This window comes from Bubalus kerabau, chromosome 6 (genome assembly GCF_029407905.1).
Source record: "Bubalus kerabau isolate K-KA32 ecotype Philippines breed swamp buffalo chromosome 6, PCC_UOA_SB_1v2, whole genome shotgun sequence".
In the NCBI taxonomy this organism is placed as follows: domain Eukaryota; kingdom Metazoa; phylum Chordata; class Mammalia; order Artiodactyla; family Bovidae; genus Bubalus; species Bubalus kerabau.
In genome coordinates, this window is record NC_073629.1 from 20,943,659 (window position 1) to 20,963,220 (window position 19,562).

Consider the following 19,562-nt stretch of genomic DNA (forward strand, 5'->3'; position numbering starts at 1 on the left):
GTCCTTCCCTAAATTCCCCCCAGAGCAGCAAGGCTAAGGGCCCCTGCACCACATCTCCCTGAACTTGGGTTGCAGCTTCCTCTCTCCCAAGTCCCTCCACAGGGTTTCAGAGGTCAGCAAAGAGGTGTCTGGCCACAGTAATCCCCTGAAAGAGGCCAGGAAAAGGGGTGCTTGAAGTCCGCTTCTGCTTCCTGAAAAGTTTCACAGTGACTCCCCTTCCCATTCTGACCTCAGTGACCAGAGCTTGGGGACTGCACTGAATCCTAGCTTTAAAATGAAAGGGAAAAGGGGGCAACCCCCCAGATGAAAACCTACATCCTGAGAAGTCAGAGGCTGAAGGCTGTGAGGGAGCTGGGGGATATCAGGGAGGGGAGGTGTTGAAGCTGGGGGAGCCCTAAGAGGGGCTTTGGCTGCATTCCCCACCTGTGATTGGCTCTCAGGCTACGGCCAAAATCCAAACCTGCCCGGCAACAGTCCTGAGAGGCCCTAAGAGGGAGGAGGAACTTCGGGAAGTCAGCTGAAATGGGGCCACCGCCCAGCCTTCAGCTTCCAGGAATCACTGGGAGGGCCCTAGCTCTTCACCACACCCCTCCCTCGGTCTCAGGACTCCGCCTTCAGCCTTCAGTGTCTGCAGGGCTGGCTCAGGTCCCACTCCCCTGGTGCCCCCACATCTTTGATCCCCTTAAGAGGTTCACCAAAGACAGGAACCATCTGATGCCTGCAGAGACACTGAGACTGGGCCCCCTCTGTACCCCATTCTTCATTTCCCACCCTGGAGGAGTCAGTTTCGTTTTCCTTTCCCCCCATTTTTTCTGCCTCCTTCCTGATACACTGTCTGCCCGAGATGGTACCTGTAGTCTTCCTTCTCAGCCATTTCCAGCCCAAAGAAAACCTGCTTCCAAAGGCAACAGAATGACGTGAGGGAGCTGCCAGAATGGGAGAAGTCCTGTCCCCTTGGGTAGCTCTGGGGTCCTTCCCAGGGTCTGGGTGTGTCTAGGTGTACATGCTCAGGACAGTAGTCACTGAGTTCAGCTGTTTCTGCAGGCCTTTATTTATGATCTTACTTGGTCAGACTTGTGGAGGTGAAGGGATGGGGGAGGGATCCTCCTAATGGGGAGAGAAGCTCAATTCTATTGCACTTCCCCCTTTCCTAAGCATGGGGACCCCTCCCCCAGAAGTGTGGCTTCCACAAGTGGTGATCAGGACTCAGAATTGTAGGGGTGGGGTCGGGGAGAGGATTTGTGTTATGGAAAAGGCTTGTCCGTGCTCACACCACCTCCAACAAACTATTTACCTTGAGAGCGGACATGGGCGTTAGGTTGGGAGGAGACCAGGGTGAGACATCTCGGAAGAATGTGTCTTTGGCTGGACATCCAGTACTGCCTTGGCTCCACCCTTGACTCCACCCCCAAGTCCCCTAGAGCCAGGCCAGGCTCCTCCTCCTCCTCCAGCCCTTTCTGCTGGGGGTGGGGTTGGGGGGGGATCATTTCCTTTCCTCCCACTCTATAAAAAGCAACAAACCACGGGTAATAGCAGAAAAGATGAGAGGGGTAGGAAGGCAGGGACAAGGAAAGAGAACAGGAAAAAGGACCCCTGAAAAGGCAGCTGTCATTCAGCTCAGCCCCAGATGGAAAAAAAGTGCTGCTAGATTCCAAGAGACTTTGCAGAAGGACCCAGCCTACCAAGAAACCCACCGTAGACCGAGCAGTTTCTGTTTTGGACCCAAGTGCCCAACTCTGTACCTAAACTGGGGGAAGTAGTGACCTCTAGTGGTTGATGACCAACCTGCAGGGCCTGTGATCAGCCAGGACCCTCTGCCTCTGACCAAGGCTTCATTCGGGGGTCTCGGGTGACTGGGGCTCCCTCATTAGGCTTTCTGCTCCCAGACTCTCTCCATCTGGGCTCCAAGCGCTGTTCCCCTTCCCACCCTTCATTCTCACTCACACAGCTTGCTTAGGTGGCCTGTACAGCTGGGTTCCCACGAGGACAATGAAGAGCCTGTTTCTCATTTGTCATAATCATCTTTAATAAAAATAAATTAGTTCTGGAGTAGGAACCATTTTAGGAGGTGGGAAGTAGAAGCAGGGGCTAGGATGTCTTATTCTAAACTTGCTCTTTTCCATCCTCTGCCCAGCTGGTCTCTGCTCTGGGGGACAGTCTCTCTTCCTGGAGGGCAAGCGCTCACCCCCACCCCTCATTAGCTATGAGAGGGAGGGATAGAGACTAGGTAAAGGGAGAAGGGGTCGGAGGACAGAAGGAAGGTTTAGATGATACGTGTCCTGAACAGGAGAAATGAGGGTTAGGACACAAAATTGGGATTAATGGGGAGGCCAGACTCTAAGTAGCTTGGATTCCCAAAGAGCTGCAAACTTGCTTTCCTCTCTCTGGGAAACAGGCATCATCCCCTCCCGGGGGATTGTGTAACTTCTTTTTGAGAAGTGATATAGATGTATGGGTGCACACACATCCATACGGGCCCATACACATTTGGGTGCATGTGTGCACACACACCATCACACCGCCACACAGGCACAGACCCAGCCACACATCTTGATGATCACTGTCCATCATCTTGCCAACTTCCATCACCCTGGGGGACGTCTCTAGTGAGACCAGGACAGGCTGGAGAGCCAGAGAATACAGAGTGGGATGATTGAGGGGTGACTGATGGTGGGTGACTGATGAGAAAACCACAAGGAGAGGGTCTCCTGGACCCATTTCAGGCGGGCTCTGGGGAAGACCGCTCCAGGACATGGGCACAAGAGCGGCAACAGGTGGCTGTGTAGTAGGGATAGACGCAGAGCCGGGCCTGCACCACCAGGGGGCAGTGTGGAGAGCTGTCCTTGCATTGATCATCTGGGGACAGAGGAGGCCATTGGGCACAAGAAGTCACCAAGATCCATCCCGCTGGAGGCGTGCTGCCCACTCCCAATCGTCCTTCCTAATCTCCACCCACACTTCAGCTAAATCCGCTCTACTGGGGATGGGGGAGAGGGAGCTCTTTACCAGGCCGCTGGCTGCAGGGCTGGCTGTTACAGGATCGTTTCCTGGCGGGTCGCAGGTGAAGAGGGCATCGGATGCTGAGGGTCTGGTTGGCAGTCAGGCACTGGACCTCCCTTGTCTGCACGCCACCCTGGCAGGAGCGAGAACACTGGGGAGACCCCAGCTATCAAATCAGACCTCTGCTGTGCTCCAGGCTCCTCCTGCACCCCAGGCCTCCTCAGAGGAGGAGGAGTTGGGGGGCCTCTCCTGGAGCATTATGAACCCCCATGCAGAGGGGCCCACCTCTCCTCCCAGTCTAGGCAGGGGGACAAGTTAACCTGCCCCTGGCCTTAGCTAGGGGGCACAGAAGAATGTCCAAAGAGAGAAGCCTCTCCTTTCCTGGTAGTCCGCACTGGGTAGGGCAGGAGAGCCAGGCACTCACCGGACTCCAGGGTGTAGAAAACCACCGGTCCTGGCAGTCCTGCCCTTGACAGGGCTGCAGGGCAGGGGGCCTGGGAAGGTGGGAACAGTTGCTAGGAGAAGTCACGTTGAACTCAGTCCCCAGTTTGGATACACAGATGACGTCTCTACGCTGCGTGCCAGAGCCGCACTCTGAGGAGCACTGACAGAGGAGACAGGGAGGGACAGCAGGATGACTCCTGCCTCCTCGCCCCGGGAATCCCACCCACGGGCCCCTCCCAGGCGCTCAGCTCACCTCCGCCCAGGGCCCGGTGTACCAGCACCACGACACCTCACAGGGCCCCAGACTGCAGGCACGCATGTCAGGGGGCCGGCTTCCGGGTGCACAGGTCTGCTCACCGGCTCCTGCCCCTGCTTCCTCCTGGCTTATCCTGTGGGCCTCCCCACTCCCAAGGCAGACCACAGAACGTCTCTGGATTCCCGTCCCACACTCCGCTGAGCACTGTTGGGAAGCAGAGTTTGAAGGGAGATGGGGTGACGTGGGGGAGGGGAGGGGGTCAAGGACAGACACCTGGATCCGGGAGTTAGGGAATGCCCTGGGGGACTCTTGCCAGGCAGGTTCAGAACGTTAGTGTAAGTTTTTCTCCAAGTTCCCAACATTGGCAGTGTCTAGCACACAGCAGGTGCTTGCCCAGTCAACGTTTATGCAACTGCGTTGGGCAGACACCTGAGAGGGTGTCGTGGGTGATGGGGGGCACTAGGGATGTTGGGGCTCAGCAGAGAGGGGGGCCCACCTTGGAGCTCCAGTCGCTGTGGAACCAGGCCGTGGTGCAGGGCCCCATGTCGCAGGCCTCTCTGCTGGGGGGCCGCGGGGGCCCTGAGGCGCACTCCTGCTCACTCACTTCATCCCCGTTGTTGCCGACACAGCGGACCTGCCGGCTCCTCTGGCCGCGCCCGCATCGCACAGAGCACTGAGGGGACGAGGGGCACGGAGGGCTGGGCTTCCCTGGCTTCCTCACTGTCTTCCCTCTCTGGGGCTTCTGAACCAGGATGGGCCTCTGATGCCTGGCTCAGAGGTTACAGGGCTTCATGGGCTGAGGAGCAGGCTGAGTACAGGGCGTGTCTTAGCTGCCTTACAGTTGGAGGCTCATATGAGATCTCATTTGTAAAAGTTTCTGCCGATTAATACAGAGTTGGGAAAACTGCAGGTCTAGCTCGCTGGTGCCCCACCTCCAGGACCCTCCCTGTCCAAGAGCCTCCTTGCCCGGGGCCACTCACCTGACTCCAGGGCGAGCGAACCTCCCAGTGGCCGCAGAGGCGCAGCTGGCAGGGCTGGGTGATGTTGGGCCGGGGCAGGTGCCCGCAGCGCTCTAGGGGCACTGAGGAGCCGCCGCCCCCAAATTCCTGCCGGCAGCGTAGCTGACGGTGCTGGGTGCCAGGTCCACACGAACGGCTGCAGGACGTCCACTCACCGGCCTCCCAGCTGTGGGCAGAGGTGGGGAAGGGACAGAGACACAGATGGCAAAAACAGAGATATGTGCGGCTGCCATGTTCGGGAAAGGGGACAACAAACTGGGAGTGGGGACCTGTCAGAGGCCAGTGGGCTTATTTAACATTTGGAGCCTGGGATCCCTTGTGGGACTCAGGGTTGTCTTGCGGTGGCTCAGATGGTAAAGAATCTCCTGCAGTGCAGGAGACAAAGGTTCGATCCCAAGGTCGGGAAGATCCCCAGGTCAGGAAGATCCTCTGGGAGAAGGGAATGGCAACCCACTCCAGTATTCTTGCCTGGGAAATCCCATGGACTGACTGGCTACAGCCCATGGGGTCAAAAAGAGTTGGACAGGACTAAGCGACTAACACACACACACACCACACATCCTCGGTTGTATAAGGAACTAAGAGAATGTAGCCAGGAGACCCTGTATTGAGTGCAGAGTCCAAGTGAGATCCTACGGGTGCAGGGATGGGTCTCCCAGGGGCAACTGTTATGTCCCTAGGATCCTAGCCCTCCCATAGGGCACACTCACTATGGTGGGCACGGGGGGCCGTGGCAGGGCTCCTGGGAGGCTGGGGGCCTGGCACCCATGGCACAGCTGCGTTCATCCAGCTCCTCTCCTGATTCTCGAGAAATGCAGAGGAAGATGGGGCGCCAAACACCTGAAGGGGGATAAAGGGAAGCCCGGGGAGGGGGGATGGCTCAGCATCCAGTGTCAGTGGGTCCCAGGCACTGAAGTCTGAGTTGGCACAGAGTCAAGGTATGATGCACGCCCAGGGCAGGGGATCAGGAGTGCCAAGCCAGGAATATGGGCCAAGGGGGCTGGTGTGTAAAGTCTCACCTTTCCCACAGGATGCCGAGCACTCTGAGTGTCCAACTCGTTTCCAGTATCCGGCTGGAGACCCCAGGGCTGTCCTGGGAGGAGGTGGGGCGGGCATCTGGGGGATCCTCACCTGCCGCTGGAGGGTGCCTGGGGTGCGGGCAGGGCGAGATGCTGAAACAGGAGGGGGCTCTACCCTCAAAATCTCTGCGGAGAGAGTTGAGTAGACAAATCAGATGGGCCTCGTCACGCTCAGCTTCACCCCACCTCCTTCTAAGTCTGGGGGTCAAAGTCTTACCAGGCTGGAATTGAGGAACACGGGGCTCTGAAGTGGGGTTCTCAAGGTTCGGGGGAGGTGAAGAGATGACATACTGATAGAAAACACCTGGGTTTTCCTCCTGAAAGATCATCTGGGGAGAGAAAGAGAAGGTAATGAATGTTCGGGGATGGCCAGGGAGCATCCGCCAGCTTTCTGCCCATCCTGAGACCCACAGCTTCCCCTCAGAGAAAAGGCCTCCCACAGTGGTGCAGCCTCAAGCCCAGGCCCCTCGCTCACGTAGACATCCACGGGCTGGGTGGTGGGGCCTTCTGCGGACAGACTCTCCCCAGCGCCCTCCTCCCGGGGAGGACGGTTGTACCGGAAGACAGTCCCGCCGGCGGTATAGGACCCAGGGGGATCCACAGCCCAGTTTCCATTGATGATGGACCGGCCCCCAGGACCTCGAAGTGCTGGAGGTGGCAGATCAGGACATGTGAGGTCATCCTGTCCTCCCCTCCTCTCACTTCCCTACTGGCAGGGAACCCACATATCCCCCCAACCTGCACACACCCCCATGCTCCTGTGGCTTCCTCATTGCCCCCACCTGGGAAGGAGAGAGAGGGGAGCCCTGACTTCACTGGTGGCTTGTTTCCTGTGCTGAATGGGGGTGTGCCGGGCAGAACCAACTGACCAGGGATGGAGTGGGGACCTAAGACTCAGGGAGCTCAGGGACTCACCAAGGTAGTTGGAGCTGGGCCGGAGCTGGGCAATCTGGAGTCGGGAGGCCCCGGCAGGAATGGACAAGATCTTCTGATAACCCAGAGGGCCACCCCGCTCAGTGAGGTTCCCCGAGACGAGGCGACAGGTAGAATCATCACCCCCACAGACGCCGCAGCCATCTGGATGCCGGCCAGAGCCGAGGATGCCATCACAGCCAGGGCTCTAGGGGAAAACAGAGTTAGGCAGAGCCTGCTGGAAGCCAGACATCACTTCGCACCCTGGGCTGGGCTTCTTGGAGCCTTCAGCTCACCACGGGCCTTGATCTTTGCTGTACAAGTGAGACTGTTTCTTTGTCAGTACCCCATCCCCAGCTAGCCTCCAGGAAGCATGGACGGGCCCAGCGGGGTCTTTCCCGCTGTTCACATCTTTTGCTCAGCCTCACTTGGCAGGTAAGAACCCTCCTCTTTGCCATCTCAGCCGGGTGTTTTATCATTGTGATAATGAACAAGGAGGCTCTCTTGGTGTGTGTGTGGTAGTTACTAACACTGCCCCTCTCCCCATGCATGCTCCCCTTCTTCCCTCACCAGACAGCGTCCAGCCACACAGATGTCCAGGGCTCCAGGCTGACACAGGGTCCCGTCCTGGACCTTTTGGGTGTGACGGACATAGAAGCGGAAGCCACGGGGACGGCAGTTCAGCTCACAGCGCTGAGAACCCTGAACTAAGAGACAGGGTAGAAGGGTGGTTAGCTAGGTTCCCTGGCAGGAGGTCAGTTGGGAAAGACTCCAGGGCCCTGAGAACAGCCCTTATGTTGGCAATAAGGCATCCTGAGGTTGTTGGGGGCCCTGTGGTTGAAGGCAACGCAACAATTCTGAAAGGTCAGTTTGAGGGTCACACAAAACTCAAGTCAGATCAGCTGGGATCACTGAGACCAGGAAAAGGGTGGGCAACTCTGAGAGAGGTAGCTGAAACTGTGATTATGGGAGTTCAGAGCTCAGGAGGGCTTGTCTTGGTATCAAGGTGACACGGGCCTAAAATCCAAAGGATGGTAACTTGGGACAAAGTCATATAACATGGTCCAGGATCAGTGGCACACCCCCAGCCGGCTGTCACCACTGGACAGGATCTCTCTGCCCATGCCCGGCCCCTGTCGTGTCCACTCCACCTCCTGGATGGGTTTCTTCCCAGAGGAGGTCCGCTGAAGAGCACCTCTGAATGCAGCCCTCTCCCAGCCCGACTCCTCGGCTGGCCATCCACCACATCTGACAGCCGGGGCCCTGTTTGAAACCCTCACCCCTTTCTGGGCCTGTTCTGTCTCTTTACCCCAGTCGTGGGAAATAAGGAAGACAATGATGCAGGAGAAACACAAGAGCCTACAGAGGAGACAAAGAGGGCTGAGTCTCCTTCCCCGTCATCCCCCAATCTTCAGCCCCCCCGTTCCAGGGATAGCTAGAAACCTCACCTTCCGTGAAGGGCTCCCACTGGTACAGTTGGCCCATGAACTCCTGGGAGTCAAAGGCTGCACACTGCAGGGCCCGGGGGTCTGGCTGCTCAGCGGGGCAGGGCTGAGGTGGGGGATACAGAGGAGTCAAAGCTGGGGAGGAAAATGGGGGTGTGGGTCAGGGCTGGATTTGGGGGGTAGAGAGGAAGGTCAGGTCTAGGGAAGAGCTCCAAGCCCCCTGCCCTGAAGAGGTCAGATGCCAAGGCCCTTCTCCCTCAGGTCCAGATCTGACGGGCTAATCAGGGAAGCAGAATTGGAAGTCTGAGAGGGGTCAAAGAAGGAACTCACCGCTTGGCTGCAGGCTCTCAGCTGTTCACTCTCCCCAGAACATCTTGGGACAGGGCTACTGGGAGCAAAGAGGCTCCAGAGTGGGCTGGAGTGGGGGCCAGAGCTCAGCAGAGGCAGCCAGCCATCTGGCTGGGGAGGGGCAGACTCCGTGAGGGACCCGTGGAGATTCCCCCCAGGTCTCCACTGCTCCCGGCTCTGCTGGCCTTGGCCCCAAGGCACAGAAAGGAAAGGATTAGGGTGTCTGTCTGCCAGCCTGGGGCTGGCCCAACCCTGGGAACTTGGCCTTCTTGGCTGAAGGGACAGGTGAAAGGAGCTACCTTCTCCCGGGGATAGGGAATGAAAGGAGGGCTCTGTGCCAGAGGCCTGGGCTCTGGGGTGTGGCCCTGTGGGGGCAGGCCTGGCTCTAGAGGGCACGGCTGTCTGAGCAGCTTCAGGGCTTGGGGGTTCTGCTTGGGGTGGGAGGGTGTGGGCAGAAGTTTCTGTAGGAGACAGTTCTGTTTTCTGGGTGTGGTTTGTGGAAGATGGCTCTGTTCTCGGAGTCAGGGATGGAAGATCTGAGGTTTGAGAGAGTTCAGATCTGGGTGGTCTTCGGGGATGCCTGCGGTTCCGATGGAGCGGCAAAGCAAAGGGCACCCTCCCATAGCCAAACATTCCTGGCTTGATGGGGTCTCGAACCCGGGACCTGAGAAGGTGTTGCAGACGTGGAGTCACAGCACTGGCCATCTCTGAGCCGGCCTCCCCATCTTACTTCCTAGCACCAGAGAAGCCTTTCTAAGCCCTGGATCCTTTGCTACCCTTTCCTTCACCCCAAGCCCCGCCTCTACCTCAAGGCACCGCCCCTACCTCAAAGCCCCACCCCTCACCTCCTGGCTCCTTGAGTCTCCGGAGCCTCCTCTCTCCCTAATTGAGAAGCAGGACCTCGAAGGGGGCCACCTCTTCCTCGAGGTGGTGGCCTGTATAGGGGAAGGGTTTCTCGGGAAGTCTGCGGTCTGGTGCCTTGACCCCGGGGAAGCAGGGCTTCTGGATGTCTTGGGGGCCGGGGTGGAAGGGGCAGGCCCTGGTGGAGTTGAGTTGTAGGGAGCTGACATGTCCGGCTCCGGCGCTGTACCCCAACCCCGCAGGGCTGGGAGCAAGAGGCCCACTGGTCCCAAGGACCCCAGACCCCTTCAGGGCCCTGGCTGTCCTCGGGGGGCGTCTGAAGAGAGTGTCCAGACAACACCTAGGTAGACAAAAAGTTCAGACAAAATTAGAATGATTTTCGAGGGAACTGTACAGAATATCTAGTCCACCCTGAGGTTTGGGGCAGTTGTTACTGACCCAAGGTCATATTCAGTAGCAGAGGTGATTTGGCAAGGAGTTGGATTAGGTGTTTAGGGAGTTGGAGAGGCTGGAGGGCCAAGTGTGAGAGAAAGGGGCCAGGTCTTATCAGAGGCTGCAGAAAATGCAAATGTGGTCTGGAGATAGTGGGTAGTGGGGAGACAGAGAGATGAAAGGATCGTAGCCTCTAGTCCCTGGCTCACCTCCTGATCCAGGCAGAGCTGAGGGAGGGACAGAAGCAGCATCAGACACAACCAGGGCCTGCAAACCAAAAGCAGGAGCGAAGGTATCAGACAGGAGCCTGAAGAGGTGTTACATCACACCTCGCCCCCAGCTGGCTCCCCACATCCTGATACCAACTTCTCAGAAAGCAGAAGTTACTCATCACTTCCTCCGGCCCCTCCCAGAGAGGTCCTTTCCCTCACTTCTACAGACTGAGAGTCAGTCATTCCCTCCACCCTGGCCCCCTACCACTTACCTGCCCGCCCACTTCTCCATTGCTCCTCCCTTGATGGCCCTGGGCCCAGGGAGGAGGGGACCGGAAGTAAACACTCTACTGTGGCATCTGGGCCTCGGATGGGGGTTGCACTCTGTAAGGACCCAAGCCTGGTCCAGTCTCCGGAAAGCTGGGGATTGGGAGGGATGACTTCTCAGGACAGCTCAGAGTGAGAATGGAGGGGTGATGATTGGTCCATCCCTTAATGATCCTAAAGGTGAGAGGGAAAAGGAACATTGCCTTTGTCCATCTACCCAAGCTGAAGGGGTGGGTGCCCTCAGCCTCCCAGCTCTGGCGCAGTCCCCTCCTCAGCTGCAGGAACTTCCCAGCTCCTGTGTCCTAACCAGTGACTGTCTCTAGGCCAGCTCAGACACATGCGTCTTCCTTAAGAGGGTTGAGGGAGGCTCACTGAGGGCTTTTCAGACATCCTCTCCAAGCTGCTGACTGGAAGCCCCCTGGGCTTTCCATTCCCACCTGCCTCTCAGCCTTTTCTTGCCTTCTTAGCTAGTAAGCTCCTTCTGGAACACTCAGACACAACTGTGCCTGTCTCAAACTTTTCAGCCAAGGGATAAATTAAATGGCCTGATGGTTTAATCTCTAGAGAAGCAGGTGATTTTCCCCAGTGATATTTAACTTCCCTCTAGGGAGCCAGCCTCCAGCATTGGATCAATGAGGCCTTCCTTCAGGCAAGACTCTGATGGCTGGGAGAAGCTGGGAAGGGGAGATACAGCTAGAGAGGCTGTTGCTCCCCGGTCACTCATGGGTCTATCTTCTGAAGAGCCAGGAAGTCCATCCTGAAGTCTCAGCTTGATCACTGGAGAAGTGGAGCTTGGAACCCTCCCCTGGTCTAAGCCTGGCTCTTCCATGGCTCCCCCTGGCCCTCCAGTTCCTTCACAATGAACCCTTCCCACCCCCACTCTTCATGCTGCTCTGAGCTCTGCTTTCCAGGAAAAAAAAAATGTTTCTGTTGGATCTGAAAGGCACCCGGGAGAAGAATCCAAGGAGCTAATGCTGAGGTGGGCCAGTTCAGGGGCAGGAAAATGACAGAGGGAAGGGCAGGAATGTGCTTGGAGGTAGCAAATCCATTCCCCCTCACCTCCCTGAGACCCCAGGGCTTGGGAAGTTAAGGGAAGGATCACAGTGGCAGAGCCTGTGCCCAAACGGTCTCCTCAGCTACTTGGGGTTGGGAAGGGGGTTGCTGATGGCTGCTCCTTCCCTTGGCTGGGCTGATCACTGAGGTCAGCAACTCCGCCCTGATGAGGAGGCGGGTAGGGGCTCCAGAGAAGGGCCAACATTCCACCCAAACCTTCAGCTTTCAGCCTGACTCCCTTCCTGGTGGCTGAAGGGAAGGAGATGGGAGGATGGTTACTGCCACTTCTTGCTGCTGGGTCCCCTCTCCACTCCCTCTGCCTCTGCTTCTCTCGGCTACCCCAGGCCTGTGTCTAGCTGTCTCTCTCTATGGGTCTACCCAGTACACATAATCCTGTCCTGAGCTGGGTTTGGCTTTGGCAGCTCCCTGGAGAAGTGAGGGGTGGGGGGTGGGGTGACGTGAGCTCCTGGGGCCAGGGCCAGGCCTGGCTCCCTCTCTGGAAAAGTCCTACCCCACCCCCTGCATAGCTGGGCAGGGGGCCGACACACACACACACACACACACACACACACACTGCAGAAACAGATACACATTTGTGGTTTTCAGTCTTTTCATGTTTTCCATGTTTCCCATCTGGTGAGTCTCACTGTCCAGAGTGAAGAAGGAGAGGTCAGACAGAACTGGTCATTCCTGGGCCAGGCTGACACTGGTCTAGACAAACCTGGGCTCCTCCCTGCCACAACTCCACACTGGCCAGTAGAGATCAAGGAGGAGTGACCTGGGCAGAACTAACTCCTTCACCCCCAAGAGACCTACCTCTGGCGAACAGTGGTGCTGAGGGGCAGGGGGTGGGTTACAGGCTCCGGGGCTGGCTGCCCAGCCCCTGTCTTGGGCGAGAACTCCTTGGTCCTCCTTGTGCCACTCCTGGGTCCTGGAGGCCCATCCCAACAGGTGCCCTGCCTTTCTAGTCGTCAGGCTGAGCTGGATTCAGGGCACCCACTTGTATCCCTCCCAGCGTCTGTGTCCCCCAACCCAGGACGGAAGCGGATGACAGGGTTGGGGGGATGGGGGGAGGAACGCAGAAGTATCTTTCCAGAGGGGAAGGGCAGGAGGTGCCCGGCGCGTGCCGGGAGCTCCTGGGTGTGTTTTCCAATTTTATTCTGTGTAGGAATTTTGGCTGATTCTTCGTCCGAGTGATGGGGCTAGCGTTCCAAGGGATCAGAACCCCCTCCCCAGGAATTGGACCCCAGGGACTAGAAGATCTTCCGAGGCTATAAGAACTGGGGCCGGAGTCGTCGCTGGGGCGCGACCGCGGGGCTCAGGGAACCGGGGCGGCGCGGGGGCGCGGGGCGTTTGGTCTAACCGGACGGGGGAAGAGAGGGCGACCGGGGCCAGGGGTCCCAGGGAAGATCTGTACCTGCTCTGCGCGGCCCCGGCGGCCAGCTAACCCCTCTGCGCCCGGGCGCTCCCTCCAGGCAGCCTCGCTCCGCGGCAGCCACTGCGGCCCCCGGGCCGGGCTACGGCCGCCTCCGGCCGCGGCTCCGCCCCCGCCCCGCCCCCGCCCCTCCCGCCCGCCAGCCCGCCCGCCACGCGCCCAGCGGCAGCCCCCCGGCGGCCCCCGAATCCCCAGCCCGCCAGGGCCACCCACCCTAGGCTGCGGGCCTTGGCCGCTCCCGCCCAGCACCTGCCGACCGCTCCAGGGGGGCGAAGCCGAGGGGGTCCCAGCCGGGTTCCGAGGGAGCCATCGCGCCAGGGCTGTCCCTCGACCCGGCTGGGGTTCGGGTCTCCGGGACCCGGGTCTCCCAACCGGCTCCGAGTGGGCGGTGCGAGCGCTGCGCCAGCCCAGGCGGGGCGGCCGCGAGGGGCGCCAAGGGGTTGGGTGGCGCCGGTACCCGAGCGGCGTGGGCGAGCCCCGCGCCCCACATCGGGCGTTGCTGGGCTGAGATGGTCAAACCCGACCTCGGTTCCACGTTGGTCAGGGCCCTCTCCACCACGCAGCCTCCCTTGCACGCCCAGTTATCCCTGCTTCTCCTAAGTTGGACTGTGAACCATGTGGTTCTGACTGCTCAGGGACCCTCTAAGCCTCGGTTTCTTCATCCATAAATGTTACCTACGGGGCGTAGCGAAAGGAATGCTCTGATTTAGGAATCAGAGGATCTGGATTTGAATCTCCGCTCTGTGATCTTGGGTGAATGCTTCAAACTTTCTGTGCTGCAGTTTCCTCATCTGTAAAATGGGGTTAATCTGACATATACGAATAGGCTTGGGGATATGTCTGCCTAGTTACTTACATCTGGAAGAATACATCCCAAACTCGGAATTGGGGGCAGCAGCTGGGGAGGGGTAGGGAGAGGAAAATAAAAATATAAGCTTTCACTTTTTTACTCTATATGCTTATATGTTTTTGAATGTTTAACCACAGGCATTATCTGTTTTTAGTTATGGTAAAGAAATAAATAATACACATAAAATGACAGAATAGATAAAGTCATTATTTTTTTTGTCACCACTATTTTTTAAGTTTTATTTGCCATTTGTTCATGAACTACAGTCATGTATTGTTGGGTCTACTCTCAAGTATTTGAAAGGTTTTATTTATTATTTTTTTTTCATTGACTTGTCAATATTTTAAAACCAAGATATTTCAGTAGCAGTGTATCAGGTGTTCCCACCTAATACTTATTGAGCACTTTCTGCACTTGCTGCGGAGGACACAATTAGAACAGCCTCTGGCCTCAAGGAGTTGGGTCTACTTGGAGACAGATTTGGGAGGTAAGTACTGGACTCAACAGAAGCAAATGTTATCTCAAGAGATGAGGGAAGTGAAAACATAAAATGCTTTTATGTATAAGTATTATATCCTTATTTGAAGTTTAACATCTATATTCTATTATAATTTATAAATTATATAATTTGTATGATAAAATTATCATCTCATTATAATTTATTGTTTTTTCAATAAATCCCTAAGTTCTCTCAAGACAGGGACCATTTAGGCCACTTTGTGTCATCTCTGTTTTTTCATCTTTTGTATTTCTGTTTTGGTTTTTGTATTTGTAGAGTTAATAGAAATATTTGGAATGAAACAGAACCAACAGATGAGTCCCGGGTGCCCAGGCCTGCTTTCTGACTTTAAACTCAGGCTCAATGGGTGGTGGGTAAACCAACCGGCAGGGAATCCCTGAGACTCCTGGTATTTTGTGGGGGGCAGGACAATATTGCTAAAGCATCTCTTTTTAAGTTTTTATTTCTCAAGAACCATTATAAAGTATCCTGGTTTTAAAATATTGGCAAGTCACTAAAAAACAGCTTTAGGATACCACAAGTATAACCTAAAACACGTGGATCGTTGCAGATTGGTCTGCAGGCCTCAGGTTTGTAGCTTTCCTGAAGACATCTTCAGTCTTGGTCTCCTGCTCCTAGAGCTTGGGAAGGTAATGGGTTAATGCCCCCTCCCCATATGGGTGGTTTATTTTGGGACTGCTGTTAACATGTCCTAATTCAGAGGCACATATATAGTCCTGGATTTGGAGGGGAAGCCCCTTTGCTCAGACTTTAGAGAACAATACTGATGATGAGATGCCCAGCCCACAGGGCAGAAGATATTTTAGGTCCAAGGACCTTTCCATGCCCCCAAGTCACATCCCAGCAGCACTCACTTATCAACCAGGGGGCAAGCTGCAGGACCAGAAGGTGTGACCAAAGACAGCAGAGTGGGAAGGGAGCCTGGGAGGAGGGAAAGGTCCGCCTTTGACATTTGTAACTGAGGGTCAGAAATAGACCTTTCCATTAAGAAGTGGCTGCTGACCAAAGAGCTCACGAGATTCATTACAGCTGTGATCTCCCAGGACTTGGTGGTCTGAAAATATTGTATTAGGGAAGGAATTTCCTATGCCTCAGCAGGGTGCAAAGTGCCAGATAAAATTTGTGGACACTGTCTCAAGGATAAAAAGAAATTTCTTAAAAGATTATGCAACAAGTAGATGTTCACCCCAAAGTACCTCTAGGACTATGGACAAAAGAGGGGATAGGCTAAGTATTTGTCTGACTTGGAGTATAACAGAGTGACTTAATAATAATAATACAGTTAACATGTATCTGAGGGCTTCTCTTGTGACTCAGTGGTAAAGAACCCACCTGCCAATGCAGGAGATGTGTGTTTGATTCCTGGGTTAGGAAGATCCCCTGGAGAAGGAAATGGTAATCCACTCTAATATCTTGCCTGGGAAATCCCATTGACGGAGCAGCCTGGTGGGCTACAGTCCATGGGGTCGCAAAGAGTCAGACACAACTGAGTGACTAAACAACAAAACATATATAGCACTTTCGACACGTGCAGGCCTCACGGTAACACAGCTGGAAACAAACATACAGAGAATTCCAGGGACCCAGTTTCCAGCCCTGGCCCTGGTCGAGGAACCGAGATCCCGTAAGCCTAGATCCTACAAGCATTGGGGCACAGCCAAAGAGAAAAAGAAACAAAGGCACAAAGAAAAATTTGGTAATTTCTCAGTGAGAACCTATTATCTGTTTATGTTGTGTACAAGTGAAGTTTTTGAGAACTATAGCTGAATTTGCTTAATAATCTTTTCTGGTAGTAGATTAAAGAAGTTTTATTTTTGTTGAGCCGAATAACATTTGAAACTCGTATTTCCTGTGAGATGTTGTCCCAACTCCAATACAGCGCTGATGCCAATACCAATATGTGTAGGTGGCGTCCGGAAATTAGTGAAACTCTTGGTTTGTGGTCATAGCACCCATTTTCAGAAAGCCTAGTCTGTTTGCCTTTCTGCCCCTGGGAATCGTGGTTTGCTCAACTCCTTTGTTCCCGAAGAGCCTCTCTATTCCCAGCCGCTGCACACCAGGCTGGGCTCCAGCCGTTGGTTCTGTGTCCTGTCACGTTGTTCTGGGCCGTTTTCTTTCACTAATGCTGTTCTTCTGACACCGGCCTAGTTAGCTCACTCCCCACGACAATTATGAGAACAGACTGTTGTGACCTGCTCACTACAAGGAACCTGGAGGTGGGGACCGCCTGGCCATGTTTACCGCTGTATCCACCACCTTGCCTTGCACATAGTAGGCATTCAATAAATGCTTGTGGGATGAGCCCTGAACGAGAAATTGTGATCTCTGCCTCAGCTCTGGCCAGATTCCAGCACTTCCTGGATGCTATGTCAACTCATTTTGGCTGAGCTGGCGCTAGGATGATGGAATCATGAAGAAACAGGATATGACCCGCTTGGTAAAATGAGGTCCAAGATGAGGATAGGACATTCTGGTTGCCAGTCACTGCTCCAAAAACATTCAGTTTGGTCAGAAACTCCCAAAGCTAGGATTCTTTTAAATTTGATTTCCATAGTTCAGTCCTTCAGGTTCTGGGGTCCTGCTGACAGGTTGCCTTGGTACCGCCCTGAGCCATGTGTCTGTCCATCGGCATTCCAAACACAGGAAGTGTTCAGTAAATGTTTATGGAATTGAATGAACTGATCAAACATAACCTTGGCAGCCATTAAGTTTACAAAATCATCAGTGCTCTGACAACTGTGTTAAGCGGGTTGAACTCATGTACATCTTCTTACATATGTGTTTGGGAAACGTGGCCATAAGCTCGAGTTTCTGGGTTAGGCCTGTAGCAGGTTTGAGAATATTCATTCTTTGCTAATTGGGAAGATCTTCAGATATTATCCTTCCTCTGTTATAGTCTTGAAGTGAAGTGAAGTGACGTGAAGTCGCTCAATCGTGTCCGACTCTTTGCAACCCCATGGACTGTAGCCTACCAGGCTCCTCCCTCCATGGGATTCTCCAGGCAAGAGTACTGGAGTGGGTTGCCATTTCCTTCTCCAGGGGATCTTCCCAACCCAGGGATCGAACCTGGGTCTCCCGCATTCCAGGCAGACGCTTTAACCTCTGAGCCACCAGGGAAGCCCGTTATAGTCTTAACCTAACCAATTTATAGATTTAATAAAATGATACCCATCACCAGGGATGGGGAACAATTAGCCAGGACACTTCTTCTGACACAAGCCTCCACTTAGTCCTGTCCTTAGGATCTTGGAGAACATTCTCAAGAGCCACACACCCCTCAACTACTAGGGCCTGTGGGGGCTCAGGGCTGTGGGCAGTCCTGAAGTCCCCTGTTGTGCTGCCACTGAGGCTGCTGCTGCAGCAAGATTCAGCCCTGGGTTGTAAAGAGAGGAAGTGCAGAAGAACCAGCTCTGATGCAGATTCCATCCCAGTTTTGCCATTCAGTAGCTGTGTGACCTTGGGCATGCTCAGTTTCTGGCTTCTCAATTGGAGTAACAACAATACTCCATTTATGTTCTTCATAGATTATTATAAAAGCCAAAATAAAAATAACAGCATGTGGGGACTTCCCTGGTGGTCCAGTGGTTAAGAATCTCCCTCCCCCCCAAAATAATCCACCTGCCAATGCAGGGGACACGGGTGTGATCCCTGGCCCTGGAAGATTCCGCATACCTCAGAACAACTAAGCCTGTGCAGCAGCTACTGAAGCCCCCTCGCCCCAGAGCCTGTGCTCCACAACTAGAGAAGCCACCACAGTGAGAAGCCCAAGCACGACAATGAAGAGTAAACCCCTGCTCACCGCAGCTAGAGAAAGCCCGCATGCAGCAAAGAAGACCCAGTGTAGCCATAAATAAATAAATAGTAAGAGCATGAACCTGCAGAGTCATATAGAAAAGTCAGCCAGCATTATGATTAATGATATGTTTAAAACTTTATTTTAGTTGATGTGAATCAAAACTGCACTGTGTGAAGACTTAGACCTGCCCCTTTGCCCATGCACAGATGCTGGCGTTCTGTGCTCTCTCAGAGCCCAACAGGATTCAGCAAGGATTCACCAGTGACACAGCATATATTAAATGTGTTCTCACAGCAGGTTGACAACGGTGGCCCAGTCTCTGTGCCAGGGACTGGGGGAAAGATTATGTTGCTGTCTGGGCAGAAACTATCTTCCTTACTAAGAAATCTGGCAGCAGACGGGCGACCAGGACTGAGTTCTGTGATGTCTTCCCAGCTTGGCAGGCTCCTTGTGCCTTGCGGTTCCTGGACCAGAAGGTGAGGTGCGCTGGCACAGATCCAGCAGCTGCTGAAGGCAAAAACGCACTGGGAAGACATCGTCCCAGTATCACAGAGAGAAGGGCAGTGCTTGGGGGAGGCGGGGTGAGGGTTGAGGCCTCTAAGCATTTTGAGAAAACAGAAAAACTGTTTTGTTCTGGAGTCTGGAATTGCACTCAATGTACTGGCCACACATAGAACTATGACCAATTCCAAGATCAACTGCAGATGTGAATTAAGAGCAGGAAACAGTGTATTTTGTCCCAAGTAAGAAAGGTGGCAGAAACCCATCTTCCCACCCCAAAAAGGCTCCTACGGAGAGAATAAAGGTCCATGTAATAACTGGACCCAATGTCCAACCCCTCACCTGATTCCAGAAGTAAATGAAGAACTTCTCCAAGCAGAGCAAAGGTGTACAGAGAGGCAGGCTCTTGAGGTGATGAGAGTCTGTGGTTTGAAGAGGGCATCCCTTCAAAGTAACAGAACAGAGCCAGGAAATCAGGTGACGTGCTGGACTCTGCCATGCAGAATCTGAGCAAGTTGTTTCTACCCACCTGAGCCTTGATAAACGGCCTCTTTCTTTAGTGGCTTGTCACTGGAGACAGAGGATTCTAATCTCAGGACTGCCCTAAGGAAAGGGCTGTGGTAATTCTTCCCACATGAATCTTGCTCTCGTGCTTAGAAGTTTCCCAGACTTTCTAGAGAAAGCCAGCTTGGTGTCAAATTAATTTTGACAGAGTGTGCTGAAGGCCTAAGAAAGGCAGACATAAAAGGGTAGGAATCAGGGTACAAAACTCAAAACTGCGGCCAGAGAGACAGGCAGGGCAGCCAAAGGAGAGGCAAGAATTTCGTACATACCAAGGACTTGAAGTCAGAAATGGAAGAGTCAGGGCTTGCCATGAAGGAAACACAGTCGAGGCAGGAGGGAGGGCAGGCTTGCCTCTCTGACCACAGGCCCAGGCCCATCTCAGAGACCTTGAGGGCCCTGTGTGGACAAGCAGGGGCCACATCGGCTCCTGCTGCTGGAAAGGGTCTCCCTTCTCTTCTCAAAGCTTCCCTGCTCCTGCGGCTTCAGGATCTAGTCCAGCTCTTGGCAT

General features: G+C 54.6%; 1 protein-coding gene, 1 long non-coding RNA gene and 1 other non-coding gene across 3 annotated transcripts; all 3 read right to left on the minus strand.

Moving 5' to 3' along the window:
* Positions 1 to 2,010: 2,010 nt before the first annotated feature.
* ADAMTSL4 (ADAMTS like 4) lies at positions 2,011 to 12,929 on the minus strand. Its single transcript, XM_055584411.1, has 18 exons — positions 12,806 to 12,929; positions 10,281 to 10,509; positions 10,006 to 10,063; positions 9,349 to 9,704; positions 8,486 to 9,167; positions 8,159 to 8,261; positions 7,281 to 7,417; positions 6,714 to 6,918; positions 6,274 to 6,446; positions 6,016 to 6,127; positions 5,739 to 5,924; positions 5,430 to 5,559; positions 4,681 to 4,885; positions 4,197 to 4,373; positions 3,698 to 3,904; positions 3,425 to 3,604; positions 3,007 to 3,151; positions 2,011 to 2,856 (listed from the first exon to the last, which is right to left on the minus strand). Exons 2-18 carry the CDS (start codon positions 10,298 to 10,300, stop codon positions 2,720 to 2,722), a joined length of 3,213 nt encoding a protein of 1,070 aa, XP_055440386.1. The 5' UTR covers positions 10,301 to 10,509; positions 12,806 to 12,929; the 3' UTR covers positions 2,011 to 2,719.
* A 4,309-nt stretch (positions 12,930 to 17,238) lies between these two features.
* Positions 17,239 to 17,310, minus strand: TRNAS-GGA (transfer RNA serine (anticodon GGA)). The gene has a single exon. It is a non-coding gene; the product is annotated as a tRNA-Ser (tRNA).
* An 845-nt stretch (positions 17,311 to 18,155) lies between these two features.
* On the minus strand, positions 18,156 to 19,156 carry LOC129656054 (uncharacterized). Its single transcript, XR_008716162.1, has 3 exons — positions 19,020 to 19,156; positions 18,833 to 18,934; positions 18,156 to 18,493 (listed from the first exon to the last, which is right to left on the minus strand). It is a non-coding gene; the product is annotated as an uncharacterized LOC129656054 (long non-coding RNA).
* Positions 19,157 to 19,562: the final 406 nt, after the last annotated feature.

Bases quoted from the DNA above. Each gene is read 5' to 3' on its own strand.
- ADAMTSL4 (XM_055584411.1), bottom strand. From the start codon at position 10,300: ATGGAGAAGTGGGCGGGCAG. The intron at 6,128-6,273 runs GTGAGCGAGGGG...TTCTCTCCCCAG, and splicing joins CCCAGCCCGTGGATGTCTAC to ATGATCTTTCAGGAGGAAAA. The intron at 4,886-5,429 runs GTGAGTGTGCCC...CTCTGCCCACAG, and splicing joins GGCCCCCCGTGCCCACCATA to CTGGGAGGCCGGTGAGTGGA.